This window comes from Nannobrachium achirus, assembly GCF_963921795.1.
Source record: "Nannobrachium achirus genome assembly, chromosome: 16".
Lineage (NCBI taxonomy): Eukaryota > Metazoa > Chordata > Actinopteri > Myctophiformes > Myctophidae > Nannobrachium > Nannobrachium achirus.
In genome coordinates, this window is record NC_137823.1 from 24,148,009 (window position 1) to 24,173,039 (window position 25,031).

Below are 25,031 nucleotides of genomic sequence, written 5' to 3' on the forward strand. Positions count from 1 at the left end.
GCATTTTAATCCGATCAGCAGCCAATGTCTTGCATGTTTCTCAATCCTCGCAGCCCCAACGGTTGGGAGGTGTACTGCACTCTGATACACTACTAGCTTTTTTTAAGAATCGGATTAAAATGCTTCCTATTAAACAATACCGTATGATACCGGTAATTCTGCTTGAGCGTACCATATTTCGACATCTGTGAACCTTCAGTAAGCACTTTATTTTTTAAATGTAAACGTTTGTATAGACGTACGTTGCAAATTGGCAAAACTGCTCAAGGTTGAGTCGAGGTTGAGTTCAACCACATTTTACAGGGCTAACAGCCTCTTAGCCCCCCCATAGAGTAGACTGGTAAGCCTGCAGCAAGAAGCTGAAGATGACAACATTGCGACCATTCACGTGCGATGACCTGTTTAAATTTAACAACATGTGAGTGAAATGCCATCCGTTTAGCTGTAAAACATCACTGTCGTTGCTCATTATGGCTGACATGGTTTGTTGGTGGCTGAGGAGGCTCATAAAATGCTTTGTTTTGGTCTGGTTGTCTGTGTGCTAGCTAGCATGCTAACTACAGCTCCATCCTCAGTGTAAGCTGTGTTGTAGGCAGTGGTTCTGGTTCTCAAATCTTTTCATATTAAAGCCATACTGTGTAAGATGCCCAACTAGTGGTCATTAGCCCTATAGCAAACCGCGGTCGCGTCCGCGTCTTTCGGACGTTTTTCGTACCTTCAGACCCCCGCGTCTGCCTCCACCTCGCTGAGATCTATCTTTTAAGGGGTCCCTTGTTCCTGTGCGTTCAGTAATTCCAGAGATACGGACTCCTTCACCCTGCCTGGTAGGCGAAATTACCTAGAGAAGGGATGGTACAAACGGGCGACAACAAATATGGCTGCCATAGCGACCCCACTTCAAGATGCGCTGTGATTGGCCGGCAGTTGTATAACCCTCGCTGTGATTGGCCGGTAGTGTGATGACGCAATTTTCGCGCGAGATCCGGTCCACGGCAAGGATCTCAGTTTACATACAGAGAAGGCTTTACAGGCTGAAATTCACGGCGCGGATCTTCTAAAACTTTTGTGATTTAATAGTTAGGAGAATTTTAAGATTTGTTTTATAAAAAAAGTTACATGGTACAACTTTAAGTTCCCCTAAATTGACACATTGCTATCTCTGAGATCGGACCCAATTTATATTGTAAAATAAATGTTCATTTAAATCCGAGTAGGGTCCATTCATTTGGTTCCATTTGTACTCAAATGATGCAAATGATAATTACACTAATAGTGTTTTTGGCATTGCATAAGAGTCAAAAAGGCACTTATTTATATGTTCGGCTTTTAGGCTTCATCATAAACGTAGACAATAATTTCACAGACAGGGCAGATATAACAACATGACTGGCTGACATATTTAGTAATGTTACCGTAATAACATTTTCTATAGCCCATCTACAAATGTATCCTCTCTCTCTCATATTTTTTTTCCCCCACATCCGTTTCATGGAACTATTGTGTAATACTTGTGACACAGGCCTAGTAAGCTGCCTTTCTCCACTAATAATCAGATGTAAAAATGTAATAACCTTCATCTTCCTCATTCAACAGCAACTTGGATCCTTTGACGGAGACTGTATCCTTTTTGAATGTGTACATGACAGCACCATCATTTAAATAGCATTCCAACATTATGCTGCATCCACGGCTGACAACCTGTCACCAATGTCACAGTTCACTATGGGTTTAAAGAACCATTTCGAGCGATTCCTTAACTGTTCCCTTCCTATAGGCCAGGGGTCTTCAACAGGGGGTCCTCAGAGTTACTACAGGGGGGCTGCCAAATCATTGTGTGATATGCTCATGTATTTTACATTAAACATTTGAGTGGAACATTAGCCAAAAATAGCCGATCTACAAGCTCACAATGCCTCACGCTGCGAGGCGGTGTGAGCTTGTAGATCGGCTAGTTTTGGCAAAGAGGTTTTTAGAGGGAAAAAGAAGCGCAGACTAAGTATTTCACGGTTCAAGTGGAATATGATACTAGATTACTAGAGCCATACATTTGATGTCGATAACCTTTGTGCTGTCCTTGCTTATGCTTATTGAGAGTCGCCTGTGCTAAATGCCTACATTGTAATTGTTCAAAGAAAACAAATAACTTGACTCCTGCCACACAGTATGGGATCCCATTCTACCTCCAGTACCTGGCTCACTGGCCTGAGTATTTCATAGTGGCAGAGGCTCCAGGTGGTGAGCTGATGGGTTACAGTAAGTACAGTATATCTATATATAGGTTCAGAGTATATCTGAACCTGAGTCCCCCATGTGCCATTTCGACCTGCAGGCAGCAGTAGCACTTGTCAACCAGTAGTGTTAGTTATATTGTATTAACATACTCTACCGTACACATTGGTCAGACATGTTTCATTCATTAAGAAGCTTTAGCCACTTAAACCCATAGACATACTGTAGAAAGGTAGACACCTCCCTCAGCTCCTCCTCGATGCTATGCTTCGAGGAACCAAGGGAATCTACAATCTTCTGCATGCATCACACATACGCCAATAAAGCTCTGTTGAATTGATAAGTCCCGGAAAGGTCGCGCTGTGATTGGCCAATAGTGCACTTTAGAGGTCTTCGGACCTGCCCGAGATCCGAAATTACCCGCGATCCGAACCGCCCCGAGCCGGGTAACGGGGCCGTTTTCGAGCTTTTACCGCGGGGCGGGCCGGGGCCGGGGCCGTCTGCCCCGGTTCCCCGGGTATCTCCTGTTACCCGAGTGGAGCCGAGACAGGCCGAGATTGAAGTGAAAGCGAACGCAACAACTGCACCAAATAGATAACGCCACACGATGGCACTAAAGATGCAGCATGTAATCTGTTGCATTGGTTGTGAGAACTGAGAAGTATAACTCACTCAGTCACAACAACACTGACTATATCAGTTGGATTGTTATTATTATCAAAGATATTAACGTAACGTTTTGGTTAACGGTTTACAATGGAGTTGTCATTGCGTGTTGTCATGCTCTGCAGAGCAAAATGGACACTCAAAGCAGAAAGATATAATGAACAACACATGCGACAGAAAACGATAGCATTAGCATTGGCTAGCCAAAGAAGAAGGAATAAAAACATGGATTTATTTGTATTTACAAACTGTCCGCATTGACTTACTGGTCTGGGAAAAGATCATCTTTTGGCGAGAGGCACAGCGCCGCTGACAGCAACAGCAGCACCGTGGCGACGTTAGGTAAGAAATATGTCTGATACAACTCTTAATATAATAACGTTGGCATTCTTTCATTTCGGGGCGACAGGTTCGGGTCTCGGATCTCTCGTTCTGCTCGGGTATCGGATCCAATTTTTCTAATAACAGGCGGGGCCGTTCGGATCGGATCCATCACGTCTCGGGGCTGATCGGGTAACGGTTCTCAAATTCCAAATGATAGACGGGGCCATATGGGTCCGGGTCCATTTCCCCCGGGTCCTTTTGGGTTCGGGTAGTTCAAATTGGACCCGTGAAGACCTCTAAGACAGTGTTCCCTCGTTTTTTCCCCGGACGGCCGGATTCCAGTTGTTACAAATCGCTCCACTGAACCGCAGAGGCGGATAAGTTATCTAGTGTTTCATATCTATGACTTAAACCCTATATACCTGTTCTCCGTTGCCCGGGGTCCCCCAGGGTTCTATACTTGGTCCCCTCCTTTTTAACTTATGAAGAGAGTTCCCAGAAGTTCTTCTTTTGTTCGCCACCAGAGGGAGGCAGCCATAACATTCCCAGAATAGAGACATGAATAGGGTTCATGTGGTTAGGCCCTATTTTTGAAAGATTTCGCTTATAATGATACAGAATGGGGCGGCCAGGTTTGGCTAACAGCATACTGACTTGTTGCTTTCCTGTACAGTCATGGGGAAGGCAGAGGGCTCGGTGGCGAGGGAGGAGTGGCATGGGCACGTCACGGCCCTCTCTGTGGCCCCCGAGTTCAGGAGGTTGGGCCTGGCAGCCAAACTCATGGAAATGTTGGAGGAAATCTCAGAAAGGTACGTAGAAATGATGATGTAATGCTGGTACACTGCAAATATCCAGAGTTAACTCTGAGAATGTATGAATGTAGCCAAATGAACCTTACATACACAGGTACAATCTTTACACTTTTACTGCCATAGTTTTGCATTAACTAATGTAGATTACTGCCAAGGCTTTTTCCTATTGTATTTACCAGATTTTTGGGGTCTCTGTACACGTGGCGTGTGCCCATTGTGTGCACGTGGGTTCCCTTTTACGTGGAGAAGAAAAAATACAACCGCAATTATCCCTGTGTAATCACTTTGTCATATAGATAGACATTGTCATGTAGACACCAGTCTTTAGTTGAGATTCTGAATTCTTGACTCAGATCTTTAAACCAATGCAGCTTGATTGAAGCATGAATCAGAACGTATTTATTCCACTGCAGATAGTCTACCTAGGCTATTTATTACCTTTACCAAATGGCCAAAACTGTTACTTCTCTGGATTCAAACAAAAAGAAAATGGCACAAGTAGATCGACAGGCTCAAATCGTGGTTCGAGCTTGTGGATCTGCTACTTTTGTGTGACGCTGTAGTATGATCTAGTAGGTCGACAGCAACAATAACATGTCGCATTATGTCTTGCTGCTGTTTAGGAAGGGCGGCTTCTTCGTGGACCTGTTTGTGCGAGTGTCCAACCAGGTGGCAGTGAACATGTACAAACAGCTTGGCTACAGCGTCTACAGGACCGTCATAGAGTACTACTCAGCAAGCAACGGAGAGCCAGATGAAGACGCCTATGGTAAGATGATGAGCCTGGGTATTCAACTGCATAGACCCGCGTCGAGATCAGTGGTTCTCAAACGTTTAAATTTCAAGGCCTCCTGCCCCAATAACTCAGTGTACAAAATGGAACCAAATTCAGAGTTGCAGACCTGTAAGGGACGGGGTCCATTTAGAACCCCCTCAAGGAACTCGGAGGGTCCTTGGAACCCACTTTGAGAACTACTGCCCATGACAACCTGTCTATGATCTGCCCTCCGTGCATGTCTCCTACACCAGTGGTTCTTAAACATTTTCATATCAAAGTCCCTGAATATCCCTGACAATAGATCTACAAGCTCACAACAGGTGTCATTGTGAGCCTGTAGATCGATTCTTTTCAATTAGTCGAAGAATAAAATAGGGCTACAGTGTTTAAACGTACTGTTCCTCATTTTGCTGGGGTCCCCACTTTAAAAAGAACCAGCGTCCTACACAGTATTGAAGCAGTAAGAATAAAGGCAGTATTGAATCAGTCAGAATAAATGTAAAGTGCTAAGAAGAGACTAATTAATCTAACATTTAAAAATAAAACACTATATTGGATAAGTAGCCACAAAAGGTTGAAAATGTGGGGAAGTATTTTCTAATTGTAGTATTCAGTCTTGTACCAAAATGTGATTGATTATTTTCTTGTTCTTCGCTGTATTCATTTTAATCTTAGCCTATTGATCCTATAATCGTATTGTAGTGTAATTGTTAGATAATCTTATTGTAGTGTAATTGTTAAGATATATTATGACTGACCCCCTTTCTCTCTTCTACAGATATGAGGAAGGCCTTGTCCAGAGACACAGAGAAGAAGTCCATCATTCCACTGCCTCATCCCGTCAGACCAGAAGACATTGAATAACAATAGACTGTGGCTCTCTGACACTTCTCAGTGCTCAATTATTTAATTACCAAAAGGCCCCATTTGGTCAGGAATAGTTCTATTGTACATATTATAGCTGGAGCTGATGAACAGGATATACACAACAGAAGCTGTGCAACTCCCCAAAGCCAATTAGTCAGAGTCACTGATTCAAAAAACATGCAAATTAATTTTTGTATATTGTCATTTGCTTAATAAATAACACAAATTCAAACTGGGTTGTTTCACTGTTAAATTGTGTATTTACATTGGCAGAATTGCAAGGACATACAAAAGACAATGAGTCCCCCGTTTTTGTAAAAGACAGTAATTGAAAGACATGAAACACCCTTTCCCCCAGTTGTCTCTGACTCAATATGAAACATTTTGTCAAGTTGAAAAATCTATTTGTCATCATCACGCCTCCTCTTGGCCTGTTTCTTACCGGCATCATCATCCTCACTGTCACTATCGCTGCTGCTGCTACTACCACTACCACTGCTGCTGCTTGATCCACTGCTGCTGTCATCTCTGTCATCATGTGGACTGCCCTCTGGCCCCTGTACACTTAATTTGGGGCCATGACCCGCCAGGGTCTCCGATGGTCTATCAGAAGGGGAAGCAGACACAGGTTCCGGGGGCTTCTCAGTGGAGACCGGCGACGAAGATGGCACTGCTTCTTCGCCCTTGGCCTTCGGCGATGAAGCCTCCGCTGCCTCATCCATGGGCACAGGGCCCTTGGGTTTCTCTGGCGAGGACTCTGGTGATGAAGAAGACTCGTCTGCGTCATCTTTGGCCACAGGGCCCGGGCGTTTCTTGGGAGAGGACTCTGGCGATGAAGACTCTGCTGCACCATTCTTGGTCACAGGGCCCGGATGTTTCTCGGGAGAAGACTCTGGCGATGAAGAAGACTCGGCTGCATCATCCTCGGCCACGGGGGGCAGGCGTTTCTCGGGAATGGGCGCCGATAACGATGGTGCCGGTGCATCGTCCTCAGGCGCCGGTGGTCTACCTGGACGCTCCTCTGGTTCATCATCGTCATCGTCAACATGTTGCTGTCTCTTCCACATCTTGGCCATGGCCAGCAGTTTAAGGTTGGGCTGGTTAGCTGCGTCCTCTGGGAAGATGTAGTCGTAATACTCCTCCCAGCCAGCGTCCGACTGTTGGTTGTGGAGAAAACATTTGTGAGTTGGGAGCTTAGTTCAATTAGAATTCAGAATTGCCAGGTGTTTTTACATATGAGGAATTTGTCTCAGTGGTAATCGGTGCATTACAGTGAAGGGAATTTTCCATTGAGAAAAGTTTACCAAATACATTCCCTCTGGGACAGAAATAATGAAAGATGTGATATTCCATAAATCTATCCAACCAATTTTAAAACACACTGAACAAATGAACCCCTCTGGTCTCGTATCATTTTGCTTTAAAATAGAAAATATCCTTATCTGCACTGGTGCCATATGAGACTCCAGTGTATATAAACCTTGAAAACATTGGAACTAAATATTTTGAGGAGATGGTATCATTTTGGGGGTCCTTCACACGAAAGAGTTTGAGCACCACCGACATAGAAAACAAAGGTTTTTCAAAAAACCTCTAAAGACATTTTCACGATTTTTCTAAAATAGCAGATCTACAAGCTTTGCTCTACGAGCTTGTATATCTGCTATCTTTTCAATAGTTAAAGTTGTACCATGTAACTTTTTTTATAAAACAAATCTTAAAATGGTCCTAGCTGTTAAATCGCTAAAGTTTTAGAACCCCCACTCCGTTATTTTCAGCTTCTAAAGCCTTCTCTTTATATGTTTTCTATGATCCCTGCCCGGGACCGGTTTTCGCGGAAATATTGCGTCATCACACTACCGGCCAATCACAGCGAGGGTTATACACTGCCGGCCAATCACAGCGCAGAACATACACTGCCGGGCTCTCTGGTGGGTTTAGGAAACACGCCTTCAGGAAGTACACTGCAGTGTTTACACTGGAGGAGTCTAGCATGTAACTCTCCAACCGCTGCTCCTAGAAGGACACGGGAGACCTCATTGAAAGCGTCTCGGCGAGGCGAGGCGGACGCGGTGGTCTGACGGCCCGGTCCGCGAGCGAAAAACGGACGAAAAAAGCAAACGCGACCGTGGTTTGCTATACTGCTACAGACCACCAGTTGAGCAACTTACACAGTATAGCTTTAAAGCACAAAATAACGCAGTGAATCCTTGTACCCCCAAGGCCCAGAATTTGGTGCGACACCCCTGGGCAGGCACTCACCCCGTCCTCCGCTGTGAGCTTTCTCCTCTTCTTGACCTTCTCGGGGAGCAGCTTCCGGACCCTGTCCACGGTGTTGTCTGAGCCGAACTCCCTCTCAAAGTCCCTCCAGGACTCCAGCAGCATGAGGCGCTCCTCCTTCTCCTCGCAGTTCCTCAGGCTCCTGTTGGCCTCCTCGTAGATCTGTCTGCTCCGCTGCAGTCTGTCAGCGCTCTCTATGGACAGCTCAAACTTGGCATAGCTGATCCATACCTGAGGGAGGGAGGGGGACGAGACAGCAAGTGATTTCAGGGGAATCACATGACACATAGGACTGTACAATGGGAGTAGGGGTGCAATAGTTGAGTGAATGAATCAATCTAAACAATAAAATAAAATAAAAAGATAATTGAAATAAATAATCTATTCAACATTTTTGCATTTGTTTAACCCATTTAGGCCTGCCTGGAACCCCATGTTGTAACTATATAGCAACACACTTTTTTGTAGTTTTAAAAAAAAGAAAAACGTTTTTTTCAGAAACCTGGAATACTCATGAATTAGAATGCGGTTTTAGGCTTCAGGTGTAAATGGGTTAAAGGACAACTTTAGTTTTTTACAACAAGGGTTCATATTTTAGATTGTAATTAAATAATATAAAAGATGAGTGTTAAAATTATTTCTTTCTATTGTTTCTATTGTTTTAGAGATTTTATTTCAGTGGTTGGGGGCATGTGTACAAGTGGCTAAATATGTCATTTTACACAGAATAAGCCCATTCCCAAGATACAACGCAACCTTTCATGTTTGGATGTGACTTATGGGGGCTAGAAGTGTTACTGTAAATAGCAATAAAGAAACTGCTGGCTTATTGTGTCTAAAAATACATATTTAGCTACTTGTACGCATGCCCCCATGCGTACGCATGCCCCACATTTTAGCACGGTAAACGCGATAAAACAATAGAACTAAGCAAATGAAAACATTTTAACACTCACTTTTTCTTTTCTCTAATTACAATCTAAAATATGAACCCTTGTTGTAAAAAAACAAAGTTGTCCTTTAAGGTTAATATAAGAAATCAATACAATAATCGCCAAGTAAACAATGGATAGTTGGCAGACCTAAATGAGAGTTAAAAAAAAAGAGGGAAAAAACCCCCCGCAAAACCACTTAAAAATGCACTTTCCCTAGTAGGCTTTTTTTCATTCATCTTACTAGATGTGTTTTGACAGATTTTGGATGCAGACACAAACTCATAAAAAACGTGCCATACAGATTACTATGACTAGAAGTTTGCGGCCCTTCGGGCCGCAAAAGTCTAGAGTTCAGGCCGCTGCGCGGCCTTGACCGCCATGCGCGACCTTGTGTAGCGGTTTGGACTGTGAGACCATCCGCCAAGTCGTCTGCGTTTCGTTGTGAGAGGATCGCCCCCCGTGAAAAACGCGTTCTGGCACGAAACGGTTACGTTTCGCGCGTTTGTGACGCCCCCTAGGGGTCGAAGTGGAAATGCTTTTGGGGATTCGTTGAGTATGCCACCCCCGACCTGTAGTTGAAATTCAGTGTTGACTCGACCTATTGTTTGTGATTTATGGCTATTGTTTGCGAAACGGGCCCCTCCCGCTAACTTTGGAAGCGCGTTACGAACGAACGGTATGGACTATCGAAATATCCTTTGACTATGTTCATCGCATGGCTTCATAGATCTTGTGTACCGGTTTTTAAGACATTTGACGAAAATATGTAGGAAAAGGAGCAAAAAGTGTGTTTTGGAGAAAATTCAAGATGGCGGAAAATCTATCCTGGCGCAAATGGGCGTGGCCTATATCGGGAGATGCGTCTTGACCCAAGGAATCCAGGGAACAAATCATTTTAATTTTCCGACCTACGGTTCAACAGTTACAGGCCAAAACGTAAACTGGGCTGTTATAGCGCCACCATGAGGCCAATGAAGGTGGAAAAGTTGATGGTCAGCAAGGAATATGCGTTATTGATTTTTGTATTATGTTTTTTAGACAATTGAACAACTGCTGAACGTGGAGTTGCAGATGCACATACATACACACACACACACACACACACTACCCCATTCTGATTAGGTTGTGAGGATTACAATTATTCCACCTTAAAATAAACCACCCAGCCTGCAGTTCTTACCTTGACATGCTGGGTGCGCTGCAGGAGCCTTTTATAAAGCTCTCTGGTGTTCTCGTACTCTTCCTGTTCAATCTCAAAGTCAATGTATGACTTCCACAGAACCTGAAACAGTAACCATGGTTTCATTAGTCACTTAACACAATTAATGGACACATCTCAATAGAAAAGAAGTTGCATTATAATTATAATTTCTAATAATATTAAGAAGGGAAATAAATACCTCTGGCATGTCCAGTCGTGGCTGCCCGATGGCGAGTTCAAAGATGCTGCGGGCTCGGTCCACATCTCCCAGGATGGTCTCCAGCTCAGCAAACTTGATCCAGGTGGTGCAGTTCTCGGGTCCAAACTCCAGGTATTTCTCATACAGCTTCCTGCAGCGGTCAAACTCTCGTAGCTGCAGCTCCAGCTCAATGTAGCCTTTAAACAGCTTGTTCTTGGGACATTTACCTATGGCTGAGCCCTGGGGAAAGCACATGAGATTAAGAGCCGTCTTGATTTTGAAAGCAGACATTGATTTAGTTTTAGTCAGTATTTTGAATACAATTTTTTCATTTAGTTTTAGTCATCTGAAATGTTTTAGATTTTGTCTATCTTTAGCCGACTAAATATCACAAGATTGTAGTCGACTAAATATACAGTTGATTTTGTCGACAACATGTATTTTGGCAGGCCTTGATGGCTGAAAAGAGCCAATCTACAAGCTCCATGCCTTGGTGATTAACTGAATACATAGGACCACAATGGAAACAAGTTCCCAGGACTTTTTGTGTTATCCTTTTTGCTCTAATGTCTTACTGTACCACATGCGGTTTACATTTCCGACTAATAAGTAACCAATCAATCAATCGAGCAGATGTGTCTCATGTAGCATTCTGGATCAAAGCGCTCCAGCTGCCAAAATAAATGCTTCATGCGGACCCTCAGTGTTTTTCCAGGTGGATTATAAATGTTCTACATACCAGGCCTCTCCTGGCGAATGGGAGGTTCTTCTGGCGGATTTCAAACTGGGCGTACAACAACCACATCTTGGCAAATGTGAACTGAAAAACAAAAGAAAAAAAACAAAGCCCAAATAATAATTTAGCACACATGAATGAAAACAGCAAATGATGTGCAGGATAATGTGCAATATTAATCAAGTACATCATCTTCAAAATTGGCTTTTGCTCGTTCAAAGAAACACACAGTAACGTTCATACGACAAGCCATTAAGGAAACAGAAAAGTTAAGTTATGACAGTACCTTTTTGTGAGGGATGAGGTCCAAGCATGCTTGGTACACCTGCCTCGTTCTTTCAGGATCCTGTCACAGGGAAGAGGGAAGTTTAACAAATAACATCAGCACAACCAACAGCCTGTGTAAATATCTGCCATAAATGTCATCAATACATTTGTGACAACAGTTTGAATACATCAGATCCCATGTATATACGCCAAGTAGCACAATTGAGGCCCACCACCTATGTAGGCTCAACTCCTGCACAATGGTGATTATGCCTCTCTCAACCCACGATAGATTCCTTGACATTCACTGCACACAGTGATCCTTCTCAGCAGACCCACCTTGACTTCCAGTTCTTCGTACAGTGCGTAGTTGATCCACAGGTAAATGTATCTCCGCCAGTGTCTCTTCTCCTGTATGGGGGGTATGTTGGCGATGGCCCTCTCATACACCTCTCTCACCGTGTCCTCGTCGGTATCGCTCTCCACCAGACGCAGATAGTCGAACCATGCGTCGTAATTGTGTGGGCTTGCCTGATTGGGGAGTTGAGGGGTTTATAATGTGGTCAGACAGTTACAAAAATGCTATGGTTTCAAATGATAGCAGCTCTACAAGCTCGCAGCACAGCATGAAAAAGACATGCTGCCAATGCAAAAATCTAAAATGACATTAATTTCCCATACACGCATACTTTAAATTTGTACATTACAAACAACAAACTTGAGTCAACAAATATGCTACCACACCTTGTTTACTTAGGCTTATGTTATGTACAGATAATACGGTTATCGGTATACTGTTATGTTAAGATTCAGTACCTTGACTTCTTCCTCGTACTGAAACCTTCTCTTGCTGACGATGACATCTTCTATGCCCCTTCGGTCTCCAAACCTCTTCTCAAACACAGTGTAGTTCTTGAAGAGCTCCTGGGCCTGCTGTTTGGGGATCCTGTCCAGGGCGTATTTGTAGATGACGCGCACACGCTCAAACTAAGACAAAAACACATCACACAACATTGTGTAAAACAATACCGAAGAGTTCTGGTTTACTTGTCAGATATATGGCTTTCAAACGTATTAGATTTCAACTTCATCCTCATTCCAAGAGACAATTTCTACTTTTACTCCATTATCTTTAGACCATTGTGACTGACACTTTCACTTTCTGTCAACAAATAATTCTGCCATGCTACATCCCCATCAGACTTAAGCATCTTGTTCATGTCATTTTTAAATTATGGAAAAATTGTTAATAATTCTGCCATGCTACATCCCCATCAGACTTAAGTATATTGTTTATGTCATATTTAAATTATGGAAAAATTGTTAATTGAAGGTAAAATGTTGCCTTTAATATTTAAACTTTTCAAACCTCTTTCTGTGTCTCTTCAAACCTGGCAAAGGCCACAAAGAGGCTCTCATCCACGTATTCCTCGCCAAAGAACTCCACGGCCCTCTCAAACACCTTCCTGCCATGAGCGATATAGCCATGTTTGTCCTCAAAACGAGCATATTTGATCCAGTTCTTCACTTGAGGGTGGACAATCACAAGTACACAGGAGTTAAGGAACTTTTAAGCAGATTTCATGCATGCTTGTTACTCGATCATTCCAAATCGGCCAAAATGGCCTGCATTCTAATTCTTGTTCCCTTGTCCTACCCTGTTCTTTATTGTCAATAAACACTGTACCATGTAATAAAATAAAAAAAAAGGGTGTGGAAATATAATTTAACATACATTTGTAATTGTGTGCCGTTTCGCTCTTGTGCCAAGGATCAAGTCAAAGGGACATAATATCTCTTTTGCTGCTATTGTTGAACTACTGTGCAGCACTATTCTAAGATTTACTTCTCGTTTTCTCAACTAAATATGGCAACAGGGTTTGTCCTCTGGAGCTCTTGCATGCCATGTTGGCTTTCAGGGAAGAGCCTCAGCTTTCATCCATCAGTGTGCGAGGCTACGAGCCCCTTCTATTTATTTATGGACTTTCATGCTGGCCCCACAACCATTTACAGCCTTATAGTAAGTAAGAGTTCAGAGCACACACTTCCTTACCTCCTTGCCTTTCAGGGAAGTAAAGCTATGCAACAGCTGCTCTTGTCCCAACATGTCAATTTAAATAGAAAGAGTGTGACCTTGGAAAAGACCAATAGTGAAAACAAAGCACTGTAGAAAAGGATATATCGCTCATAAATGGTGCGGGCCTTGTCCACTTCCTTGTATCGGAGCTCAAAGTTAATGTAGGAGTGCCAGGCCTGCTCCTCTGGCTCCCATTCCATCCAGCGCTCAAACACCTGCCTGCAGCCTGCAATGTTACCCAACATCTCCTCCATGTAACTGTACTTGTACCTGTGGGGGGAGGCGAGAGTCAAGGTTAACACAGGTGGTCTCTAGCAAAGCCTATCTTCTACCCTCTATGTCAGTGGTCTCAAACGTTTTAAATTTTTAAGTACCCCCATAACTCTCAGGGTTAAAAACATGTAAGGGTCCATTTGGAAACCCCTAAAGGAACCCTGGAACACATTTTGAAAATCACTGCTCCTTATCCTAGCAATCCTTTAAACAACGTTCATCAGCATATAGTGCATGTTATAGTTCTAACCATTTTAGACTTCACACCTGGCTGGGGGAATATTCTGATAATCTTTGCTAGAGCAGTTGAAAATTCTAGTTAGATTTTGGTCAGCATCCCTAGACGAGAGATTTTTATCCTGAAAAAAACGATTCTAATATTCTGACCCATCCCTACTATTCAGTAATTAGTACCAGAAGGAGTTGACGCGTGGCAGGATGGTGATGGCTCTGTCCCAGATGTTGCGGGCGTGGTTGACCTGCCGGCTCTTCATCTCCATCTCGGCGTACTTCAACCACAGTGTGATGTTGCGGTGGTCCACGTCCAGCGCACGCTCGTAAATAGAGCGAGCTCTGGAACAAAACACATTTGATTCATTAACTCTCAAATACCTGGAACGCACTCGAGTCGCGTTAGATTTTAACCACTTTAACCACTATTGTATGCTTTAACCTTAGAAAAATAGCAGATATACAAGCTCACAGCGCGCTGCGAGCTTGTATATCTGCTATTTTTGAAAAATCGTGAAAAAGTGTGTGCAAGTCTTTGAATATCTTTGACCCGATCTTTGACCCGACTTCTAAATCCTTCCTCTAAATCAGTGGCTCTCAAACTTTTTCATGTCAAGGACCCCCAAAATTACAGGTATTTAGCCATGGACCCCCATCTCAAAATATGTTGTTCCAGGGACCCCCCAGAAGCAAATATTTGATTTACAAAATGTTCGCTTTTAAATAGATATATTCAAAGACTCGCAAAGAAATATCATGATTTTTCAAAAATAGCAGATCTACAAGCTCGCAGCGCGGCACTCGGTGCCGCGCTGTGAGCTTGTATATCTACAATTTTTCAATGGTTAAAGCAGTCAATAATCCTAGGCCTAAATGGGTTAATTAAGCCTGGCGACGGAAAGAGGCAATCTACCAGCTCACAGCGTCCCACGATGTGACAAACTGTGAGCATGTAAATCTGCTTTTTTCCCCGCTGCATGACACTGGCATAGGCCACGGTTAGCGTGGTTAAAAACTTGAGTATCATTGTGATTAAGTAACAAATAATACCTCTGGATCTCTTTCAGACTTTCCTCCCATTGCGCGTACTTGATCCAGTTGCTGATGACAGTACGATTCTTTCTTATATTGTCCTCAAACCCCTGAAAAACAATCAGCAGTTTGATCAATTGGGATATTTCTTCATCCAAACGACACAGTGACGCTAATATACAGTACTAGCCACCCCTTATGGAAGTCATCAGCATACAGTATACAGTTACTGACCTTCCTCTTCTTCAGCTTGTAATCATTCAGCTCTTCCTCATCGGTGATCTTCTGCTTCGGTGGAGGAGGCAGAAGTTCTAGTTCTCTCTCCTTGGCCTCCCTGAGCAGCTGCTCAGCTGTGATCTGAACCTCGGCAGGCGCCTTGTTCTTCACCTGGAACAATAACAACACAACGTTGTTATTCCAACAGTGCTGTTACAACCGTTCACAGTAAATCTGCAATGTGGTACTTATTTTAATGATTGAAATGCCATTTTCTCACTATAATATAACTAGTACATCTGCAGTTGCTGGGTGGTCATCCTAGTAAACAGTACTGGCTGAAGCTCTCGTACACACAATATTTCATCAGGACAAGCAAGGATTTCGTCTTGCAAGCGCAATACAAAATCTACACACCAGTAGGGAAGGAGAACTGGGTACGAAATGGAATTTACGGATTGCTACAATAGAGTATTGGACACCTCAATGTTAAATTGGCTAATCTAAATAATAATAATAAAATAAAATAAAGTAATAATAATAATATTTTTGCAATTGCTACAAAAAACTGTGGCAAGCCAGAGTCAGTATGGGCATAAGCAACAAGTTGAAGGCTAATGTGTCTGATAATGTTGATGTACCGTGCATGTTCAAAGTAAACCATGTATTTAATTTACATGACTTCTGGTGCCAACTCGTTCTATATACAATGAAACGCATGCTGCAAATTTTGCCTTGGATCAAGACTATCAATAGATGTATTTTATCGATTTTGACGTTTGCAATAGATACGACAGATTCGATAAAAAAATATCTATGATAGTCTTGATCCAAGGCTACTTCAAGTTCAAATTATTAATTCAGCGGTATACCCTAGTGCTAAGTGTGTGGCCCAATTGAAAAGGTTAAATTGCGGAAGCTAATTTCATGTTAACCTACTATTTACATGGTTTAGTTTATTTTGTATTTATTTTTTACTGCAATTAAAATTGTGTTTACAATACATACAACGTTACGTTAAAGCGTCCAACAAGCAGAAAGTAGAGGCTCGTGTCGCTGGAACAGAAAAACACCTCGGCAACGTCCGTTAGCTTAACATGCTGACCTGCGTTAGCATCAGTGTTAGTGGTTTTGTTCTCTTACCTTCGCCACCTTCGGTATCCTCTGCTTCCCCGCCGCCGTGGACGCCATGTTATTACTGATTCAGGAACAAAATACTACAGAAAGAGTTTGAAAGACAAAGTTATCAACCACAGAAATAAACTCACAGCGAAGTTTTCATGCATTCACAACAGACTACACGCCGCCATGACAGTTTGCAGAAATGCCCAGAATCCTCTCTGTCTGTGACCGTACCGCCCCTTCCAGTGTTGCCATACCCGTATATTACACGCGACGTTGGCTTGTTGAGGTATATCTATAGCATGGGTCTTCAACAGGGGGTCCGTGACCCCTATGGGAGTCCTCCTAATCTTTGTGTGATAGAAACTTCCCCCCCCCTGGGAACTTTAACCAAAAATAGCAGATTTACAAGCTCACAACGCCTCTACGAAGCGCTGTGAGCTTGTAGATCGGCTATTTTTGGCAAGGGGGAAAAGAGCAGACTAGTGAAAGGTGAAGTTTATTAGGTATTGATGGTTCAAGTGGTTAAATATCTGAAAACACAAATTGACATGAATCCAAAATACACTGATGATGAATCTTGCTGTCAAACAATGGAATCTATGAACATCTCTCTCTCTCAAATAAGGGTTATTTGGCCTGAAAACGTTGAAGACAAGGCTTGTTTACACTGTGCTCTAGTCTATTCACAAACCAGTTTGCTTATTTGTCTAACAAAATCTGGCAACGCTGCCCTTTAACCCCTGAAGTGCGTTGTGGTCTTGTGGTGGTTACTGCATCACACCCCCGTCATGGATGTCTGATCATCACACTCAGTAATACAGGTAACTACGGTAAGTTGATTAAAGTTGACTTCGTGATGCGACACTGAAATAAGAAGGTTGTGGAAGAGTTGGAGCAGGAGAGTTAATTACTAGACTACTTCATAGAACATTAACATTGTCACGTCAAGTCACTCGACTCACGTGTTGACAAAAGCTAAAAACGCGTCACTTAGCTTGCAATCTGGGAACCACATCATCAAAGCAAGGGCGACGCCCACTCGGCCTGTCTCTCTTCCTTTGCGACTCTGAGGCTGTCTCGAGAGATTACTTAGCTTGTGGAACAGTTCTTCGAGTTTTCGGCTGCACGCCATTGCCAACAGATTATCAGTGTGTGTGTGTGTGTGTGTGTGTGTGTGTGTGTGTGTGTGTGTGTGTGTGTGTGTGTGTGTGTGTGTGTGTGTGTGTGTGTGTGTGTGTGTGCGTGCGTGCGTGCGTGCGTGCGTGCGTGTGTGTGCGTGTGCCTGAGTCCCACATCTTAAATGGGTACCATGTATACAGGGGACTCTACAAGTAGGCATGCCAGAATATAGTGGATTTGATATCAAAATATAGACCTATCTCATCTCTTCCATCTTAAGGTCCTCCATCATGCTATAATATAGTATGATGGAGGACTTGAAGATGAGATCAGGGGTCTTAGCTGTAATTAATGTTAGAGAACATTACAGCATTACATTACAAATATGCCTATATCAGGTATATAAGCATTCTACTGTGAAGCCGAGCATGTTTAGCCTGTGTAACGATGCTCACAATGCCGTTGTGAGCCTGTAGATTGGCTATTTTCACAATTTCTGCCTCTAATAGACAATTTGGCCTATGGCATGTGCACAAGTTGTGAGGGGCCTTAATTCAAATGGCCGGCCTCTAAAAGGAGAGCCAAACAGTTAGCAAGGTACTGCTCGGTTTCAGCTGAGCTATTATAGGAAGCCGCTCAATTTGGAGGAGGCGCTTATACCCATGATTGTTGACTGCTGTGTTTGACAAGTATGCCAACAGTACTGCCCTACATGCACTGTAACTGGCTGTTTTCCTAATTATCTGACTGCACTGGCATTGTTTATGTCCAGCTAAAGTATACAATAATGGTTAAAGTGGTTAAAATCCAAAGTGACACAGAAGATGACTGAATAGAATACTGTAACTCTAAACAGAAGATGACCACCATAACTTCGGCCTGTGGCACGGTCGAAACCGTGACGGTGAGACGCACAGAATCATGTGACGCCCAACAGATCCACGACCTGATCAATCCTTCAACCGTGGCAGTGTTTGGGAGGGTCAATGTCATCCATCTCCTGTGAGTAGCCTATACCAATGCAAGTAAATGTGTGCCATAAATAAATACATATTTAGCTGACCTGTAGCTGCACATTTGAGACCCCTTCAAGAAAACTTTGAGAACCATTGATTTAGATCACTATGATTATCTTTTCTCCTTTCTCTTTTTCTGTCTGGTTTTGTAGATTTCTATAATGTTTTTTGCAAGATGTCTGTGATTGCGTATCATTTTAGGGGAGGTTCTCCAAAAGCCCTTATTTATTCCCAATAAGCCACATTAATACACACTTCTAATTTACAGTATACAGTAAGCAGAAAAAAGCAAGAAAAGAAGAATACAACAAGCACTGCTTAATAATAATTATGTTTCTTTTGCTAATAAATACATCTCTAACTCCCCTTTCTCCTAATTCCTCCCAATTTATGACAATTCAATTACAATTTAGGCCTTAGCAGACACTCTTATTCCAGAGAAACTTAAAATAAGCAAGGTAAAAAACAATATACTATCGAAATAACAATCTCTCTCTCTCTCTCTCTCTCTCTCTCTCTCTCTCCCCCCTCCCCCCCGGCCCCCTCTCTCTCCTCCACCTTACAATCAAACAGGGAGCGAGCTAATCTGGCAGTGACCTTGGCGAACGCAGAGAGCGAGGTGCTGGCCCACGCAGCATTCTTTGACTGTCCAGTCGGAGGTGTTGTGGACCAAGCTCACTGGGAGCCTTTTCTACACAGCAATTTCAGCACTGAAAAATGCACAGTCTGTATCACCAATGTTTAATGTTTAATTCGTTAGAACAGTCTATTGTTTAAAATCTCAATCTTAAAAAAGGGGACAAAAGAAAGAAAAAAGGAAAAAAATAATGGAAGAGCTAATTTAAAGCTAGTTATAATATACAGGGGTTTACCCCAAGGTCTCCGAGGCACTTGCCCGAAAAGTAAATCATCCATTATAAAACGATGGGTAAGATGTTAATTACCGCTCAATTTGACACTTATTTCTTTACTTTCTGGACTGGGGCTGTGTGATAAAAAATGTTATACTGTATCCTAAATCCTTCCAAATTCCAAACATAGTACCTACATAGCTATGATTGAATATGTCTATGGTTTCACACTTGCCATTTTAGATTTTTAATAGCGTATAGCAACAGTAAAAACAGCACATTATATAGGTAAACAAACAGTGCTCTTATTTTACCTTCCACAGACCAGAAGACAGAGCGTGCGGCTGCGCTGGCCACATTCAGGCGTTTAGAAATATCTTGTGCTGTGTTTATAGACTGTTGCGTCCCCTCTCAAATGAGCACTTGCTCGGTCGGGCAACCTGAAAGCAAAATGCACCTGCCCAAAGTTTTATTTACCTGCCAGGGGCAGGTGGGCAAGCCTTAGTATGATTGTACAACAAAGAATTTCGCCCACTTTTTTACGCCTGTAAACATGTGAAGTGACAATGAACTTGAACTTGAGTTGAAGTTGAACCGACATCTTTTCTTTTCTCTCCACGACTCCACCACACAGACCTTTAACACGCTGTTCCTCCACCTTTTTGTGGCTCAGTCGAGCTTCGCCTCAGCAAGTGTAAAGGAGATTGTAAGGTAGGGAGAGATTATGGGGAATATTATGGTTTCTACCAGTGGTGGATAAAGTATTCAATAAAAGTATCAATAGTGCAATGTAGAAACACTCTGTAACAAGTAAAAGTCACTAAGTCAGATAATAAAAATGTACTTGAGTAAAAGTGCTAAAGTATTGGCATTAAAATATACTTAAAGTACCAAAAGTACTTGAAGTACTTCAAGTAAAGTTAAGTAATTACGCAGAATGGCCCAGTTCACCAGTAAAAAAAAAAAAGCTTGCAGAGCTTCTATTTTCAAATAGCCAAAGTACTGTACTGTAGGGCTGAAGTGGTTAATGTATAATGAAAATAATACATCTCTCTCTCTCTCTCTCTCTCTCTCTCTCTCTCTCTCTCTCTCTCTCTCTCTCTCTCTCTCTCTTCACAGGGCTGTTTTCAATGTCATCACAGAGCTGCAGTATATCTGTCTGGTCAGCCCAAACATCAGCCCATTAGGTAACACATTATAATCTCTCTGTGTACACAGTAAAATCCTGAGTTTTTGTCAGGTCGGGATACCAATTTCATCCAAAAAGGAGAGGAAACTCATGTATGATTCAGGATAAACAAGTGAAATGTGGTAGTGGAACATTATAAAAGTTGAATCTCATAATTTGGTTCTCCCTCCTGATTGGATAAATGTGGTGTCCCGAGCAGGTGGACATACACTCTCAGAATTGCCTACTCTAATTATGGTTTTTGTTTTGTTTTTTGTTATTTTTTAGAACCTGCGCTGGATGAGGTTTTTGAGCCGATGAAGTGTCACGGTGACCCCGGCCCTCAGTGCCTCGCCTTCATCTGCCACAGACACGCTCACTGTCCCGTGCTTCATGTCCGCAGAGCCAGGTTCCTCACACGCATCTCATTTATATCCGCACCAATGTTTTTTACAGTCAGAATCAGAAGCACTTTTATTGTCAAACAGTGGTTGAAATGAGTATTTGTGCTAGCTCCAATGTTTTACCACTGAGCCATCAGCGTAGCGAGTCCCGGGTTTGATTCCCGAGCCCGGCAGACCTTCGCTGTGTGTCCATCCTTGTTTCCTGTCAGTATCCACTGTATTATCGAAAAAGAAATGTAGAAAATATAAAAAAAACTAAAAACAACAAATGTACCTTACAGATCCATTTGGTTACATTCGTACACTAAATGTTACAAATGGACAAATTAGCACTGGGAATTCTACCGTGTGTCTTTGCTAAGGCTGCAATTGTGGGATCTGCAACTTCAGAAGGGTGGAGTTTGTGACGTGACGTACCGTATGGTTTCATTTTGCAGGGTGGAAGACCACGATGACCTCACACACATATTCACAGAGCAGAGCAAGGAGCTGTCAGCGTCCTGGGGTCCCTTCTACCTGGCTGAGCTCATCCAGGACCAGGACCACTTGAACCAAGCAGCCGTTTGTGAGGTGGCTTCAATAATACACTGGTTGTAAACGTCCCGTCCGGGGGTTCCAGGGGGTCCCAAGCCAAGGGATTGATAGTTAAGGGGAACCAAATGGGGTCTTTTTGAGGGTCTGTTTTGTTACATTTGTCAGTGTTGAATTAACTCTGAGGATCAGTGCAGAAATGGCAGTCCGTAGCCTAATACATATGAAATTAGGGTGAGACTCTTTTGAAAAAATTGGACTGCCAGGGTTAGAATCAAGAGGGTTTATGTATCACTCAGGTACAAACAGCTACATGTTAGGTGTGACAGACAGGTGGGGCAAAGGCCGTGTCTATAAATGCAACAATATAACAGATAATATAATGAAAATAATAATATTGTAATGAAATACAAATTGAATAAATAAAAACTATTATATATATAGTAAATAAACATATTGACAAGATAGAAACTGAAGTTAAAAGTGGTTAATGTGGTTAACTCCTCCTTTGCAGAATCCAAGTATATTTCTATTATATTTTGTATGATTACATTTTGTGTGAAATCTGTGTCCCTTGTGTTTAGGGCGGTCGGTCCACCAAGGCAATAACTGTCATATCAAGATGACTATCTCTTTCACTCCATTCCGTTCCTTCGTAGTGATACAATTCCCTCATTTGTCTGGTCACGGTCATCATTTCTGAGTGCAATGTTAAAAGAAAAACAGGGAAAAAAACTAAAAATGTTAATAGTGGCACTGCAGAGTGCAGATGCTTTCGCCTGGCTGCCTGCAGTGGTGGAAAAAGTACTCACATTTTTTACTTAAGTAAAAGTATCAATACTGCAATATAATAATACTAATTCAAAATGTACTTGAGTAAAAGTACAAAAGTATTGGCATCAAAATGTACTTTACCAAAAGTAAAAGTACTTAAATGTTTGAAAATAGCAGATCTACAAGCTCTACGAGCTCTACGAGCTTGTAGATCGGCTATTTTCAAATAGCCTAGGTATAAAATAGGGCTAAAGTGGATTAATGTATGTTTTATAATATAATCCTTTATATCTGCAAAGTAACTAGTAACTATAAGGTTTTCAAATAATTGTGGTGGAGTAAATGTACAATATTTGGACCCGAGATGTAGTGGAGTAGAAGTAAAAAGTAGTGGAAACTGGAAATACTCCAGTAAAGCACAAATACCTTGAAATTGTACTTAAGTACAGTACTTTAAGTCAGTGTTTCTCAACCACTGTGCCTGGGGACATTTGGTGTGCTCAAGTGGGTCAAGAAGGGTCAAGTGTGCCCCTTGAAACTGCTTGAAAGCCAGTATTGTATTTATCATTTTAAAAATGATTTAAACTAGTGAAAACAGCCGATCTACAAGCACACAACGCTGTTGTGCGACAGCCTTGTATGATGAAGCAGGGCTTTACTTTGCGAAGAAACCTACAAATTTGAAACCTGGAGATACGAGGTTTCTTCCCGACAGTGACGATATTTACACCCCCGTATTATGTCGGTGTGCCCATGGATTCTTGGGACATGAAAAGTGTGCCCATGCAGAAAAAAAGGTTGAGAAACACTGCTTTAAGTAAATCTACTTAGTTACTTTACACCACTGGCTGTCAGAGATGCTCCCGCTGTGGCTCACATTCCCTCAGGACCCTGAGAGCTGACAGACAACCCAACCCCCCCCCCCCCCTCCCCCCCTGACATGTGTTCATGTGCAGCATATGGTAGATGGGAGCTGCTGCGCGCGCGGGCCAAGAAGACATGCTCTCACTGAACATATTGTGTCCAGACATCTGTGGCGTTTTTGAAGCATCTTGTACCGAAATTATGTCCGCCGCACAGGAAAACAAACGGCGCAACAACGTTTTCAACCCCCAGAGGAGTTAGTTTTTTTTTTGGTTTTAGTCCACTTTCCCTGTAGAATAATACCGTTAATTATTCGTATGATAGTGGAATATATGTAATAAAGGTAAAACATATCTTGTGTATAGCCCAGGTACGATACCTTTCCCTTGCGTTTCCGGGTAAAGTTTGGTCTGATCTTCCTTATTCGACCAATTAGCCAAAGAAACATTTATTTTATTTAACCTAGTTGAGAAAGGCAAGAAATGATAAATTCATCTCCTCTCAACCAGGCCCTTTCGGCCTGTCGGGTGCTGTTGTCACACTAGTGTTTAGTGTTACAGATGACAGTAAAGTAACAATTTAAGACTTTTAAGACCTTTTTAATACCTATAGAAAAATACCATATAGGCTAATGCATCAACAATGATCAACACAACAAACTATACTATAAAAACTGGTCAAACATTGGCCAGATTGTCAAATAATATAAGAAAGAGGCAAAAATTGCAAGGCGTTGTGAGATTGTAGATCTACTATTTTCACAATATTTAGGCTATCTGTTGAGTCAAACTCAATTGAATGCCTCAACTACTCCAAGTGCTTATCAGGGTGGGGGGTGACGGGTGAGCCATTTCAAATGTTATTATTGGTGTTGAGAACCGCTGGCATATATGAGTATGTTTGTGTAAATGAATGCTGTCTCCACAGAGCGGTGGGATTGCTGTTGGCTTCATCGGTGTCAGCGGTGACGTTGACCTGGAGCTGCTGAACGAAAGCTTTGAACTCGCCATGTTTGGCGGTCTGCACAAGCAGCAGCAGCAGCAGCAGCAGCAGCAGCCCCAACAGGACTTGTCTGAACAGGCTCCCCAGGGCCACCGATCAGATGGTGGAATCTGCACAGATCCCCAAGTCTCTGCTTCACAGGACCCAGCAGACACGGTATAACAAAGCACATATACCAGGGGTCTTCAACAGGGGGTCCGGGACCCCAAGGGTCCTCAGAGTTACTACAGTGGGTCCTCCAAATCTAAATTGTGTGATAGAAGCTTTTGTTGTCTCCTTTTTTATATTAACCACTTGAACCCTGGCGTCCATATTCTGAGAACTTTAGCCGAAAATAGCAAATCTACAAGTTCACAACGCCTCACAGGCGTGTGAGCATGAAGATCGCCTATTTTCGGCAAAGAGGTTCGATGTAGAGGGGGAAAAGAGCAGACTAAGTACAGAGTGAAAAGTAAAGTTTATTAAGTTTTGACGGTTCAAGTGGTTAAATATCTGAAAACACACATTGACATGAATCCAAAATACACTGATGATTGTGCTGTCAAACAATGAAAGTATATGGAATCTATGAAAAGGTTATGGGGGTCCCTGCTTCATCTCTCTCTCAACTAAGGGGGCCGTGGCATGAAAACGTTGAAGACCCCTGACATATACCTCCACAAAACAATGCAATATCCCTGAATGTATGTCTTAGACATAACTGTCATGTAATTTGACTGAAATATCAGTGTGACTTACAAAGGACTACAATTGAGGTTGTTTTGCATGCACTGTTGATTATTAGATTCTTATGCAAATGTGTGTTTTATCAATCTAAATCTTGGACATGAACATACACAATCAGCCGCTGAAATGCTATCCCACTTACCTCAGAGTTTCTGGGGTCTGGTTCTACTAGTGGCAGTTACCTCTCACTGCCACTTGGGGTCGCCAACATACACAAAGTGAGAAGTCTCCTCAGTAAAGAGGAGACTGAGGAGACTGGCTTATACAGTAGTCTCTGCTGGGTGGAAACCTCATTAAGTCCAAAACTGTTACTTTTCAGCATTCAAAA

The 25,031-nt window shown here is 42.5% G+C and overlaps 3 protein-coding genes across 3 annotated transcripts in view; 2 read left to right on the plus strand and 1 right to left on the minus strand.

Moving 5' to 3' along the window:
- Window positions 1-337: 337 nt before the first annotated feature.
- Window positions 338-5,902, plus strand: naa20 (N-alpha-acetyltransferase 20, NatB catalytic subunit). The gene is made up of 6 exons (XM_080745344.1): window positions 338-418; window positions 1,594-1,618; window positions 2,163-2,253; window positions 3,893-4,028; window positions 4,655-4,800; window positions 5,588-5,902. The coding sequence occupies exons 1-6, from the start codon at window positions 366-368 to the stop codon at window positions 5,671-5,673; spliced, it is 537 nt and encodes a 178-aa protein (XP_080601470.1). The 5' UTR covers window positions 338-365; the 3' UTR covers window positions 5,674-5,902.
- Window positions 5,903-5,988: 86 nt separating this feature from the next.
- LOC308300154 (crooked neck-like protein 1) lies at window positions 5,989-16,412 on the minus strand. Its single transcript, XM_080743959.1, has 14 exons — window positions 16,267-16,412; window positions 15,142-15,294; window positions 14,926-15,017; window positions 14,059-14,217; window positions 13,475-13,641; window positions 12,664-12,842; window positions 12,111-12,281; window positions 11,634-11,825; window positions 11,314-11,373; window positions 11,031-11,111; window positions 10,292-10,531; window positions 10,072-10,173; window positions 7,939-8,187; window positions 5,989-6,833 (listed from the first exon to the last, which is right to left on the minus strand). Exons 1-14 carry the CDS (start codon window positions 16,312-16,314, stop codon window positions 6,078-6,080), a joined length of 2,649 nt encoding a protein of 882 aa, XP_080600085.1. The 5' UTR covers window positions 16,315-16,412; the 3' UTR covers window positions 5,989-6,077.
- Window positions 16,413-18,226: 1,814 nt separating this feature from the next.
- Window positions 18,227-25,031, plus strand: part of cfap61 (cilia and flagella associated protein 61) — a gene marked incomplete at its 5' end in the record, with an annotated part of 57,269 nt that continues 50,464 nt past the window's right edge. Inside the window, 7 exons of the mRNA XM_080744812.1 lie at window positions 18,227-18,369; window positions 18,957-19,107; window positions 19,869-19,945; window positions 20,354-20,421; window positions 20,691-20,811; window positions 21,244-21,376; window positions 23,903-24,133. Of these exons, the coding sequence (XP_080600938.1) occupies window positions 18,227-18,369; window positions 18,957-19,107; window positions 19,869-19,945; window positions 20,354-20,421; window positions 20,691-20,811; window positions 21,244-21,376; window positions 23,903-24,133 (924 nt within the window). The remainder of the gene's footprint in view (window positions 18,370-18,956; window positions 19,108-19,868; window positions 19,946-20,353; window positions 20,422-20,690; window positions 20,812-21,243; window positions 21,377-23,902; window positions 24,134-25,031) is intronic.

Coding starts and splice junctions, on each gene's coding strand:
- naa20 (XM_080745344.1), top strand. CDS start 366: ATGACAACATTGCGACCATTCACGTGCGATGACCTGTTTAAATTTAAC. Junction 419..1,593: donor CTGTTTAAATTTAACAACAT/GTGAGTGAAATG, acceptor CTCATTCAACAG/CAACTTGGATCCTTTGACGG. Junction 4,801..5,587: donor GCCAGATGAAGACGCCTATG/GTAAGATGATGA, acceptor TCTCTTCTACAG/ATATGAGGAAGGCCTTGTCC.
- LOC308300154 (XM_080743959.1), bottom strand. CDS start 16,314: ATGGCGTCCACGGCGGCGGGGAAGCAGAGGATACCGAAGGTGGCGAAG. Junction 11,112..11,313: donor ACCTCATCCCTCACAAAAAG/GTACTGTCATAA, acceptor TTTGTTTTTCAG/TTCACATTTGCCAAGATGTG. Junction 10,532..11,030: donor CATTCGCCAGGAGAGGCCTG/GTATGTAGAACA, acceptor TGCTTTCCCCAG/GGCTCAGCCATAGGTAAATG.